Here is a 12613-nt window from a genome sequence, read left to right as displayed (position 1 = left end):
TCTGATAGCAGACCTTGCCTTCTGGGCCACCTGGTTGTACCACCTCCTGCGTCAGGCTCCTGATTTTTATCAGGGGCAGTGATAAGAAAAAGCCAGGCGAAATATGAAGCTTCATTTGCTCTAAAGCTTGAGCAATTTCAAATATCCGTTAGAATTTAGTGCTAGAGAACCTCTGCCGTCCCTGGAGCACCAGTTTTGCCTCTTCCAAAGGGAGCACTTTGCATTTCGTATACTTTATTTTCTCTGGCCAGCAGTACACTTACAAGCAAAGCACAGGTTTTGTAGCCATGAGTCAGCGACCTTCCTGCTTGGCACACTCACCCACTTCTTCCTTTGGTCTTGTTTGCTTATAATGTGTCCTGCATTATCAAGTTGCCTAAAATCCTTTTGAAACGGGTTAGAATAGAAAACACTTAAGCAAAAAGGTACAGGGACACTGACCCTGTCCATTCCCCCCGGGAATGTGGGACCCAAGTGTCTGGCGGCTTCCTCTGGCTGAGTCAGGGGGCATTTTCACCAGTCTGTGGTAGAAGAAAAGAGGGGAAACTAGTACTTAATAAAGCTAAATTGAACTTAAAAACCAATTTTATAGTCAGAAGTAGTCTTTACTTTTTTTTTTTTTTTTTAAAGCATTAAAGGTGTCCTGGGACTTCCCTGGTGGTCCAGTGGTTAAGGCTCCAGGTTTCCACTTCAGGAGGCATGGGTTCGATCCCTGGTCAAGGAACTAAGATTCCGTGTGCCGCACCGCAGGGCCAAAAAATAAAAAAAAGTTCTTTCTTTTACGAAATGATGATTATAATAAAGGGCAGTGGTGCTTGTTGCTTATATTGTTATTATTTTTATGTCCTTTCTTGGCAAAGTGAAAATTTGCCAACGGTGTGCCCATTTTCTGTGTGGTTTTACTAACTGGTAAAATCCTAAGTCTGAAAACCACCACTAATTTGGTTTTCATGCTGTTCCTCTGAGCCCTGGGGTTCCTGGTGGGGGGGATTTCTGCCTTGAGGAGTGAGAGGAGGGCACAGAACTTTTTGTCCCATTTCCAGTCAGAGAAGCTCTTTTATTTTATATATTAGTTTCTTTATGGTCTTGTTTAGAGGTAAAAGGGTATTCCTACCAAAGTTTGGAGACCCTCTGATCTAGACTGTGTGTGTGTTGGGTGGAGGGGAGTGGAGGAGGGAATGCTGCTTTTGCAGGACTGAGCCAGTGTGGTACTTTTACCCACAAATATTTCTTATCTACTGTACTGGTCAGGGCTCTTCAGAGAAACAGAGCCAATAATGTGTATATGTTTGTGTGTGTGTGTGTGAGAGAGGGAGAGAGAGAGAGAGAGAGAGAGAGAGAGAGAATTGGTTCACATGATTGTGGAGACTGGCAAGTACAAAATCTGCAGGCCAGGCCAGCTGGAGACCCAGGGAAGAGTTGATGTTACAACCAAAGACTGGAGGCAGAATTCTTTCTTCCTCGGGGGACACTAGTTTTTTTTCCTCTTCAGGCCTTCACCTGATTAGATGAGGCCCACCCACGCAATGGAGGGTAATCTGCTTTACTCAAAGTCTACTGACTTTAAATGGTAATCTCATCTATAAAATGCGTTCACAGCAACATGTAGACTAGTGTTTGGCCATAATTGGAGCCGGCATGGGTACCGTGGCCTCGCCGGGTTGTTGGCATATAAGATTCACCTTCACACCTACTCAAGTGCCTGGGGAGTGTGATGGGGATGACAGAGATGGGGAAAGTTGGTCTTTGCCTCCAGGGGGCAAGACTATACATAGGAAGAAATTAAGAACAAGACCATATATTTCAGTGCTAACTTGTATAGATGAAATGTAAAAAGTATTTACAGGAGATGAGGGGGTGGGGGATGGAGGATTCCAAGGAGATTTATGGTTGGGGCTGAATGGAACTTTCACAACACAGAGGTCTCAGATAAGTGAGGGCACAGAAGACTTTAGAACCGGAGTGGGAACCCCTGGATAATAATGATGCTTCTATTTCAGGGGTCCCCACCCCCGGGGCCACACAGCAGGAGGTGAGCAGCAGGTGAGTGACTGCAGCTCCATCTGTATTTACAGCCGCTCCCCATCGCTCGCATTACCGCCTGAGCTCCGCCTCCTGTCAGATAAGCAGTGGCATTAGATTCTCATAAGAGCGCGACCCTCTATGTGTGAACTGCACGTGTGAGGGATCTAGGTTGCACGCTCCTTATGAGAATCTAGTGCCTGATGATCTGAGGTGGAGCCGAGGCGGTCTCATCACCCCCAGATGAGACCATCTAGTTACAGGAAAACAAGCTCAGGGCTCCCACTGAGTCTGCATTATGGTGAGTTGTATAATTATTTCATTATATATTACAATGTAATAATAATAGAAATAAAGTGCACAGTAAATGTAATGCCCTTGAATCATCCCGAAACCATCCCCCCCACCCCTCTACCCCCGATCCGTGGAAACTGGTCTCTGGTGCCAAATCCTGAAGCCCAGAGAGGTTAAGGGATTCATCAGAAGTCACACAGCTTGCCAGTGGCTGGGCAGGTGTTCCTACTCCAAATCCTGCCTGTCATCTTTTACCTCCTTTGCTGGGCATAATGAAATCCATGTGAACGTGTGTGTGGTGTGTAGGGATGGGGGATTACTCCAGAAAGGAGAAGAATAAAAGTTTTCTTCACCCAGAAATCCTGTGAATCTATAAAAATGGCCTGTTTTTTTCTCACTCTCTCCCTGGGTCTTCCTTTCCCTCCTGACCAGCCTCATTAACCCCACTCTTTTCTTTTCTCGCCCTCCCCCAGACACGAATGCAGAGTTTGAATCCAGATCCCAAAGCCCATTACACAAGTGTCTACGGAGCCCTCAAGAAAATCATACGGACTGAAGGCTTCTGGAGACCCTTGCGAGGCCTCAACGTGATGATGATGGGCGCAGGGCCGGCCCATGCCCTGTATTTTGCCTGCTACGAAAACATGAAAAGGACTTTAAATGCCGTTTTCCACCACCAAGGGAACAGCCACCTAGCCAATGGTATTTGCAAGCATTTGTCTGGAGTTAGAAAGGTCTCTCCTTCAACAGACCCTTCCCCAGGGTTCTCCTCCCTGTGACCCAGCAGCCTGATGCCTCATCTCCGCCACGCTTGCTCATGAATCAAGGACTCTAGATTTGTGTGTGCACACACACCCAAACACACGCACACACACACGCGCACGCGCTTTTTTTCATTCCCCTCCTTCGCTCTCTGAAGCCCAGGGAGAATCAGTGACAGAGGTGTTTCATTGTTGAGTGGGTTTTGCCTTTTTGCTTTTTAAAAAAAAAAAAAAAAAAAATTCAAAAGCAATTAATGATCAGATCTAGGGGAGAAAAACAAAACAAAACAAAACAAAAAAACAAACAACCCTGAATAGAAACAAAACTTTTGAATGCTGGATTCCAAAAAAAAAAAAAAAGTTATGTGGACAGCTTCTTTGAGACTATTTAAAAACTGGCCCAACAGGTCTCTACAACGTCAAGATCTAACTAAGCTTTAAAAGGTCAAGAAGTTTTATGGCTGACAAAGGATTTGCTCCTGCGCAGAGGACCTTTCCCACCTAAGCTTCTGGGGATTTGGGAATTTCGCCCCCATTCTCTTCCGTCTGTTGCATCTCTCTGCAAGCAAGGGCTGAAATCGTTTTCTTTTGTTGTTTTGAGGGAACCAGGAGGGTGGGGGGTGGCCTGAGCTGGCCGCAGGCAACTGTTATATAGGCTTGTCTTACTGGGCCCTGCCAAGTGGTTATTTTCGCCTCCTGTGGGTTTGGCTTTTGTTGGTTTCTGTTTGGGTTTGGAGTGAGACTCTGGCTAGTGGCATAAGGAGAACTTAACTTTAACAAATTTATTTTTCAGCAACAGAGAGGTAGATGTGACTGGCAACAACTTTCTACCCCTTCTCTTTTTTGTTCTACTCAGAACCAGAAAGCATCCCTCCCACCAGCAAACCCTGGTAATAATGACTCCAACCTGGCTGGTTTGCAGACATTGGTTTTGCTTTTTAAAAATCGGCCCCTAGTTGCATTTGTCCGGACCGTCACCAAGATCTGCACTCTTGATGCTGTCCTCAAGTTCGTGGCCTCAGGGTCCTCCTTTTGCTGAAACTGCCTTTTTAGCTCCTTGGTCTCTGAGCCCCTTGAAGGCGGTTTGAACGGAGCCCAGTTTATGTCAAGTTCTGCCCAGCACTGTTACTGCTTCACTGTGGTGTGTGCTTTGGTCGCGTTTTGACCTCTCTGGGAATGATCGTAAGCGTGTGGGAGGGAGGGAGGGAGGGGGATTTATATGCATTTCTGAAGCATTAGCCTGTGTCCCTCTTTCTTCCCACCTTTTAGCAGTTATCTTAATTACTGGGCAGTGTCACCCACAGAGGGAGGAAACCCAGAGCCAAAAGCAAAATTCCAGGCTGGAATCTGGCTTTTGAAGTTCCTGGTTCTTGAAGCCAGGCCAGAGGAGACCCTCAGATGGGCTCGGCCATTTCTGAGACATGTCATCACTTTGCAAACTCACCCTGGAAATCTGCCATATGCAGATCTTCCTGACGCCCTTTTCCCTTGGCCATTTGCTTTAAAAAATGCCTGGATTTTATTAAGGAATTTTCTTAAAGATTTCTCTTCTTTTTGCCCCCTCTCTGCTGTATACATGATATCATCCCCTTCCATTGCCCCCAGCTTAAAGGCAGAGTGGGTTAATCTGTAGGCAAAGGCCAGAGATGAGAGAGAATTAAAATCTCTATGGTGGAAAAAGCCACCAAGTGTGTTTTCTGGTAGCATCCAATGTTGGCAGGTCTAGCCTTTTCCTAGGGAAAATGAGGTTCTGCAGGATTGAAATGTGAGTAACGGTGCCTGTGTTACCTTCCTTATTTTTATCCAGTATTTTCCATGATCACTTTAGAGTTTTAAGACTCAATGCTCACCTGGGTGGAGTTGGTAGTGAGTTTTGCTTCTTAGAAAGCAAGGTCCAGGGTTCCAGGAACTTCCTCAGAACCCCTGGTCCCAGAGGGTAATTTTCTGGAGTTTGTTTTGCAGGGATAGCTGGGAGTATGGCCACCCTGCTCCACGATGCGGTAATGAATCCAGCAGAAGGTAATGTTTCATGGTCCCAGGGCGTGGCAATAGGGGATGCGCAGAGGGGCAGGAGCAAAGTTGGGGGGTGGGGACAGAAGGTCGGGCAAGGGAACTCCTGGTCCCCAGTCAGAATAAGCAGGAGAATTCGTACCATGTTCTCAAAGGCCTCGAGAAGGCACGTGAGCATTTGAGCTCTGGGATTCCGGTTCACTTAAACAGAGCTACTCAGGGTGTGATCCACAGACCAGTAACATCAGTGTCTCCTGGGAGCATGTTAAACATGGTGATTCTCAGGTTCCACCCCAGACCTACTAAACCAGAATCTCAGGGGGTAGAGACAGGATATCTGCTTAACAGGCTCTCCTGGCAATTCTTTTGTGTGCGTTTGCACTACTCTGAAACCTGTGTGTGCTCACATGCGTACACATGTGCACACACACACACCCCACTGGGCCCTTGTTCACCATTATCAACCATAGACGAATTTAGAAGGAACCTGTCTGAGGCCATTCATTAGGGTTTATGGGCTTATGTTCAATTTGCTTTTTTAAAAGAAATTTGAAATTATTATGGAAAATTTCAAACAGGCGAATGTAGGGAGAAGAGTATGGTGAACCCCGCATGTGTGTATCGCTCTACTTCATAAATTAATATTTGGCCATTTTGTTGTAGCTGTCTCCTCCCACGTTACCTTCTTTTTTTTTTTCCTTTTGAATTTTGGGAGCATTATAAAGCAATTCTTAGCTGTGCAGACGAGTTCTGTCAGCTTTTTCAATATCCTCGCGTCCTCAGCCAACTTGGGTCTGAATAGTGAGGAGCTTTTGGACCCGGTGCTGGGCATACCTTCAGCTGGGTTATTCTCTGTGTGAGATGTAGGACTCTCTCCCTTTTCCTCCTCTCTCTGAAAATGGTCCCTTGCCAGAAGGGAGAATCAGAGGTTAAAAAGTGCAGCATTTTAAATCCTGTGTTATAAGTTTGTCTGGTTTTGTCTTTTAAGGTTACAATTTATTTGCTCTCAGCTGCCTCCCGTGCCTTAGCAGATGGGAAACTTGTTCTGACTTTCAGGGATATATGGGTCAGATTGGGAGGTGGGCTGCTTTTTCTGTGTGTTTAAGGCAATTCATAGTCAATGAGCAGTAAGTTAGCCCATGTCAACCAGGCAAGAATTTTATTTCTATTTTTTTAAAGGAGAGAAAAATGAGGTTCAACTCCACCCTCTTCTCCTTGACATTATATCGTTTTAAGGACTTTATTTCTGTAAAAGTAAAGCACGCTGTATGTGTTTATCTTGCAATGCGTGGGGACAATTAAAATTCTAAGTATTTGCCCCATGTCCTTTGACCCACCAGTTACTTTTGTATTAGTAAAGCCAGGGTCCTCACTGGAGTTTGCCATTGAACTTGGGCCGATATCATTCTAGTGTCTCTTCCAAGAGCACTGAGACCCAGAAGCTAAAAACACTGTCAGAGGTACAGACCACTGAGAATGAAGGACGGGACACGTGCCCAGTAGACGTACTGGGAGGGAAGAGGGCAGAGGAGCCAGGAGCAGGGTCTAGACTCTTCAGCGTGCGTGAAGCCCGAGGCAGCTAGGGCCTGGGGGATCAGCTCGGGCAGTCTCGTCTGAAGTGGCTGCCTGGTTTGGGGGCCACGTCAACCAAGAGTCAGGCGGGAGAAACGTCAGGAAACAGCCACCTCCTGGCCCTGGATCCCGGAGGCATGTGTCTATAAACGGAATGCCCTGGAGCTGGCCCTCGGTGGTTTCTCGGGCTGGGGCTGGGTGTGTGCTAGCTCCCCGTGCCCTGTTACCCATGTGTCTAAACTTGCTTGTTTCTCTTTATGGCTTGGCTTCCCATCTCCCTCCGGCCTGGGGTGGGGCTAAGCCCAACCACCCGGGACCCGCCCACAGTTGTGAAGCAGCGCTTGCAGATGTACGACTCGCCGCACCGGTCGGCCCTCAGCTGCATCCGGACCGTGTTGGGGACGGAGGGCTTGGGGGCCTTCTACCGGAGTTACACCACGCAGCTGACCATGAACGTTCCATTCCAGTCTATCCACTTCATCACCTACGAGCTCCTGCAGGAGCAGATCAACCCGTACCGGGGCTACAACCCGCAGTCCCACATCATCTCAGGCGGGCTGGCCGGGGCCCTGGCTGCAGCCGCCACCACCCCTCTGGACGTTTGTAAAACCCTCCTCAACACTCAGGAGAACATGGCCCTCCACCTGGCCAACGTCAGCGGCCGGCTGTCGGGCATGGCCAACGCCTTCCGGACGGTGTACCAGCTCAACGGCCTGCCCGGCTACTTCAAGGGCGTGCAGGCCCGCGTCATCTACCAGATGCCATCCACTGCCATCTCCTGGTCCGTCTATGAGTTCTTCAAGTACTTCCTCACCAAGCACAAGCTGGAGAATCGAACTCCGTACTAAAGGAACGGGCTGTGGGAAGTGATGCCAGAATCTTTGATCGTGCAAAGGCTTTCCCTGACTGATCCCCTTCCCCTGCCCTCACACCAAGATTATCAGGGCAGGGTGTTGGCAGGATCTGCTCCCTGACGCCTTAGAGAGAGGGGAGGACGGGACAGCCGCTTACACGATGGCCGTCCGTCCGCAGGGATATCCCAGGTGGTAGAAAGTGTTGAAAGACTGGCAGGGGAGCGAGAAAGTGCTTTCTCTCTTCCTCCCCCTGCCCCCGAGAGCGATGTAGCTTTTCTGCTTCAGTATAGCATCTCCTCCCCTAGAATCGTACGTAGATCACCCAGGAGGGAAGAAAATGTGCAGTGACTGAAAACATTAAAGAGGAAAAAAAAAAATTATGTATATAGAAGTTCCAGTACACAGTATCAAATAGATGGATAATGTTTATCCTTTATTTTTCTATGTAGAAGTTGTTGGATTTGCGTGTGTGCCTCTGTGTGTGTACAAGCAAGTGTTACAGCTGGGAATATAAAGCTGTTTAAAAAAAAAAAAAAATAGCTGAATTCTTCCATCGGGTTAAGTCAAAAGGCACCAAAGTAATACATTGCTCCACGTGGTCTAAAATTGTGTTGAGCCCCCCCACCCCCAGATGGAAGTTCCACTTGAATGTAAAATAATAAATATAAGGTTTATATTTTGAATTTTCTTTTCATAGGGGAAAATGGTACGTTGAAAAAAAAGTCAAAATTATGATATAATACTTTTAGCTACTTTTTTTTTTTTTTTCTTAATCAGTCACCTTCATGTGCCTTTTCCCTTTGTCTTTTCCTAGAAATTCCAGGACCAAAGATCTGGCCCTGGGGCTTTTCCTCTTGCTGTGTGCTCGCCCGTGTGCACACACGTACTGGGCGTCAGCGCGGCTCACACTGGAGCACAGTGGCCCCCAGTGGAATTAGGGCGGCTGGTCTTACACTTACTGAAACCATTTCCTTCCCTTGTGGGTGACGTGAATGTATGCCTCGCGGGGCCAGCACTTAAAAGCCCTTGAAATGCCAACGCTTGGCCACTTGTTGGGCGGGCAAGTGTGACAAATCCTACCTTGATGCTTGGACTTCATTCTCCAACAGTCTTTTAACCCAGGCACTTCAGGTATTCTTGTCTGTGTGTGTGTTTGACTAAATCTCCTGATCTCCTATGTTTCCCTGTGCAGTTTTAGGGGTTTTAAAAACCACAGCAAGCATATCTACGGCATTTGTCTGTACACCTGCCCATCACAAATTTCCCCCTTAAGAGCCTCTCACCGCGCAGGGACAGGCCAGGCTCCCCAGCCCCGCAGCGCAAGGGACCCGGGCCCTCGTGCTCAGTCAGGATGCCTCTTGAACCATCTTTGGCCTTGCTTGGTCCGCGCCAGCTGAGAACACGATGCCTTGTTTCCTGAAATGGCCTATCTGAGCCAGATGATCCCTGAGAGCAGACGCAAGCCTGTTTCCTCCAGCCAAGCCTTCCCAGGCCTCTCTCCGAGGAAAGACCCAGTGGATTCACAGTTTCCTTTAGAGCTGTGTTTCAAAATGAGCAGGAAGCACGTGTGTGTTTTCATTCTGGCCGGCCTGGTCCTGACCTTGACCCTTTGCCCTTCGCCTTTCGGCCTTCGCCTTAGGCACGGTCCACATCGTGCATTCTCACCGAGGCTCAGACCCGGCTCCTTTGGATGCCGTGACTCCTGGGATGAACTCAGGTGGTGCTGGGACTTTTGCATCTCAGAACCTCTGGGAGTAGTTTGCAGGTCAGGGACAGCAGAGACCCACGTCAGGCAGCTCCCACACGTGCCCCGATGAGCAGGGTCTTCTCCTGGGCTGGGGGGCCTGCCTGCTGACCTGTCCTGCCTCGGAGTTAGCCCACCCCCATCCCCGGTGGAAATCAGTTGCAGCGAGCTTGCCCACTCAGGGATGCCAAAAGCCCACGGAGACCAAACTGCTGGGGGAAGTGTTGACATCTCTCTAAACATATACCCCGTCAGTGTTAACATTTTGCAAATGGAAGAAAATCTAGATCGAATCCTAAAGTAATTATCCAACCACTCCTTTTTGTCCACTTCAGATACACCACGCTGCTGCAAAATATTCCTTATTTCTTACGGGATTTTGTTTTCGATGGTATTGAGGAAGGAAAACGGCTCACTTCTCTGGGTGACCTCCTTTGGGTCAGGAGAGATAGAGTCTCCAGATTTCAGAGTCGGAAGGTCTGATCCCGGCTTTCCTTTCCCAGTGTGTAGGGATCGGCTGGGAAATGGGGGTGATGCCACCTGTCCTGCCTTCCCCACTGGGTCTTCCAGAGGCTGAACGAGCGATGTATCTGAAAGAGCTTTGAAAGTTGTGAAGCGCTGAACAAATAGAAGTGGTCATGAATTTTGTGGGAGGTAACCACCGCCCCCCCCCATCACCCTGAGCTCCAAAGCTTGTCTTGCTGCCCCGTGCAGACTGCAGCCCAGTTGACTGTGACTTTGACTTGGCCAAGAACGAAATAGGAACATGTTCTCCCCATCCCCGACCCCTGGCGATGACCAACCTAATGTAGTCAGTCACGGCACAAACTTGGTCACTGGTGTCTTTGGTGTCATTGGGGTGTCATCTGCCGCCCAGCAATGCCACTTGAGTACAATACTCAATAACAGTGACTTCTGTCCAGACCATGATTTGAGATCCAACCCCTCATACATCTGAGTTTTACTTTTTAGAATTAAAAAATTGATTTTTTTTTCAAATGGGATAAATCTTCAATCCATGACTATTTTTTTCTTAACTTTGGATCGAAACTCGCTAGATACTGGCCTGCGTCCTTTTGTGTGGTTTCTTTTTCTTTTATTTTTTTTTAAATGCTGATGTCTTGTTCCAAGAGCTGTCCTCCAAAGTCCCCCCTAAGGCTGCACTGGCAACACATTGTTATGCCATTAAGGTTTTATTTAACTTTATTTAAGGATGATTGTGCCTGTTCAATACAAATGTACTGCTGCTTCCCACCTGCGAGATGCACGATGTATGTTACTAGGGTGGGCCAGTGTCCTTTCTTAAATTCCTGTCGTAAATATCATGGTTTCTGCCTCTTGATTGTCACCAGTTCCTGGAAGAAGGGGAGAAATGTGTGTTTCTGTGTGGGGATATTTCTGATATGCTGCTACAGTTGTGACACTGGAGCTACAGAAAATAAAGCCTTGATCTTTGAAGTGTTGTGGGCTCTTTGGTGGGAATGTTGAAATAAGAGGGAAGTGGATGGAGGAAGGGAACCTAATTCATGGGGCTTGTGCCTCCTGCAGTCTGGTGCATTAAGGACCAGGATCTATGGCTTCGATGGAAAGTGCCCCTCAGCCCTCTTACCAAAATGGAAGCAGGTGGCCGCCTCGGCCAACCTAGGGATGGTCACGTGAGATGATGGGGCAGGGCTGGGAGCCTCCATGGCTTTGCTCGCTCTGCTGGGGAGGGTGGCAGCTCTTCTATCCTTGTGGGACCATGAGTGTGAGAGGCTGCCGGTACCTGGGATGCCCAGCCCTGATGCCTGGCACGCTCATGCCTGTTTTCTCTCGCTCATCCCTTTATGGAGGCTTAATCAGGGTCCCTCTACACGGAAGACCCCGAGGATGACCAGAATCCACACATACTTCCTAAAGAGCACAGCTTAGACCAGGAACTAGACCTATTCTGGAGTTGAGAGTGGGGCTGGGGGGGTCTCGGACCCCTTTGAAAAGCCAGGGACAGCTCTTGACTCATCATAGTTTGGGAGGTCAGAGCGCCTGCTTTCAGCATAACCGCCAAAGACTTTAGTGAGGGTGGGGAGTCAGGGTTGAGGTCAGGCTTGAGAACCAGCCATGGGCAGTGGTGCCAGGAGGTGGGCAGCGGTGCTGATCAGAGAGCGGAGAAGGCTGTAGGTAAACCTCCTGCTTTGCACTTTTACCAAAGGCCAGCACTGTGCTTCTCAAAGCTGCCTTGTGGCTTGTTGATTGCCTCCACTCCAGGCCGGGGGGCATCCAGTGCGTATGTACCCATTCAGCAGATTTCTCTCCCTGCCCCATGGAGTCCACCTGCCAGCAAATCCAGAGCGCCTCCCACGAGCAGAGCACCGTGCCTGGTGCCCTGGGGACCAGAGCCAAGTGTCAGTGGGGTTCCCACCCTTTCAGGCCATACAGTCTAATAGAAGAATGTAAGGGAAGACATCAAATCGAGACCCACAAAGATGGTAGTGGAGGCCGCCGTGGAAGTAAAACAGTAACTCGATACCTTTAGACCAGGCTCCATGAGACACTTAATAGCCATCCAATCCCGAGCTCTGTCCCCACCAGTGGGGTGCCGTTCTGTCCTGCACCAGCTCCCCAGAGCTGACTGTGCGCATTTTTTCCCAGCTTCGAATTCGGTAGTGTCACGTTGGTAGCTTGAAATCAGCAATGGTAGGGATGTTTACACCACAGAAATAGGCCGGTGCTATAAATCAGGGCTCTCTCTTTTTGAAGAGGCAGCTTACCTGTCCACCACTATCGGCACATAGCACGGGGCTTGGTGTGTGATATTCGCTGAAGTTTCACTGAGTGAAAGAGATGCTGGATGCACTTTTTGTCTTCGACCCGGGGTCCCCTCTAGTGCTGGAGCTCCTGGTTCCTCCTACGACAGAGACCGTCTTCATCACTTAGGAGTCCTTTCCAGCCCATCCACGCTCTTTAAATTCCAGCCCAGAATAAGCCATGAAGGGAAGGCCTTCCCTTTCCTCCCGGGCCAAGCTCTCCATTCTGTTCCAGTTCCCACCTCTTCTGGGAGAGACTCCACTTCTGCCCGCTCGAGTGACCTAAATGCAACAGACACCACAGAGAAGAATATAAGAAGCCTAGGGTTGTCCAAGAGACAGACACGGCCCCTGGTGGGGGGGGTGGGGGTGGAGGGGGGCTAGTACTGCTTACAGAGAAATAAAGGCTTGGCTCTGGTCTAAGGCAGAATGCATGCATGGCCTAAGAGTAAAGAGTACCGTTCGGGAGAACAGCTGGGTTGAGCCATAAGGGCCTTGTAGGAGAAACCCCGGTGCAGAGCTGCAAATATGAGCTTTGACTGTCATCTGACCTTGAATCAGTGGGTAATGGGG

The 12613-nt window shown here is 48.8% G+C and overlaps 1 protein-coding gene and 1 long non-coding RNA gene across 7 annotated transcripts in view; both read left to right on the top strand.

The window, feature by feature from the left end:
• SLC25A37 (solute carrier family 25 member 37) overlaps positions 1–8082 on the top strand; it is a 42904-nt gene extending 34822 nt beyond the window's left edge. Inside the window, exons 2-4 of one of the 6 annotated variants that reach the window (XM_036856382.1) lie at positions 2790–3018; positions 5040–5096; positions 6987–8082. In XM_036856382.1, the coding sequence (XP_036712277.1) occupies positions 2790–3018; positions 5040–5096; positions 6987–7507 (807 nt within the window). In that variant the 3' untranslated portion in view covers positions 7508–8082. Of the gene's footprint in view, positions 1–2789; positions 3019–3102; positions 4260–5039; positions 5097–6986 lie in introns of those variants that run through there. The other 5 variants (XM_036856387.1, XM_036856386.1, XM_036856385.1 and 2 more) reach the window with 5 other exon arrangements.
• A 171-nt stretch (positions 8083–8253) lies between these two features.
• LOC118897541 lies at positions 8254–10715 on the top strand. The gene is made up of 2 exons (XR_005020454.1): positions 8254–8644; positions 9593–10715. It is a non-coding gene; the product is annotated as an uncharacterized LOC118897541 (long non-coding RNA).
• Positions 10716–12613: the final 1898 nt, after the last annotated feature.

This window comes from Balaenoptera musculus, chromosome 6 (genome assembly GCF_009873245.2).
Source record: "Balaenoptera musculus isolate JJ_BM4_2016_0621 chromosome 6, mBalMus1.pri.v3, whole genome shotgun sequence".
Taxonomy (NCBI): domain Eukaryota; kingdom Metazoa; phylum Chordata; class Mammalia; order Artiodactyla; family Balaenopteridae; genus Balaenoptera; species Balaenoptera musculus.
Note: the sequence above shows the minus strand (reverse complement) of the source record. Positions and strands in the feature narration are given on the sequence as shown.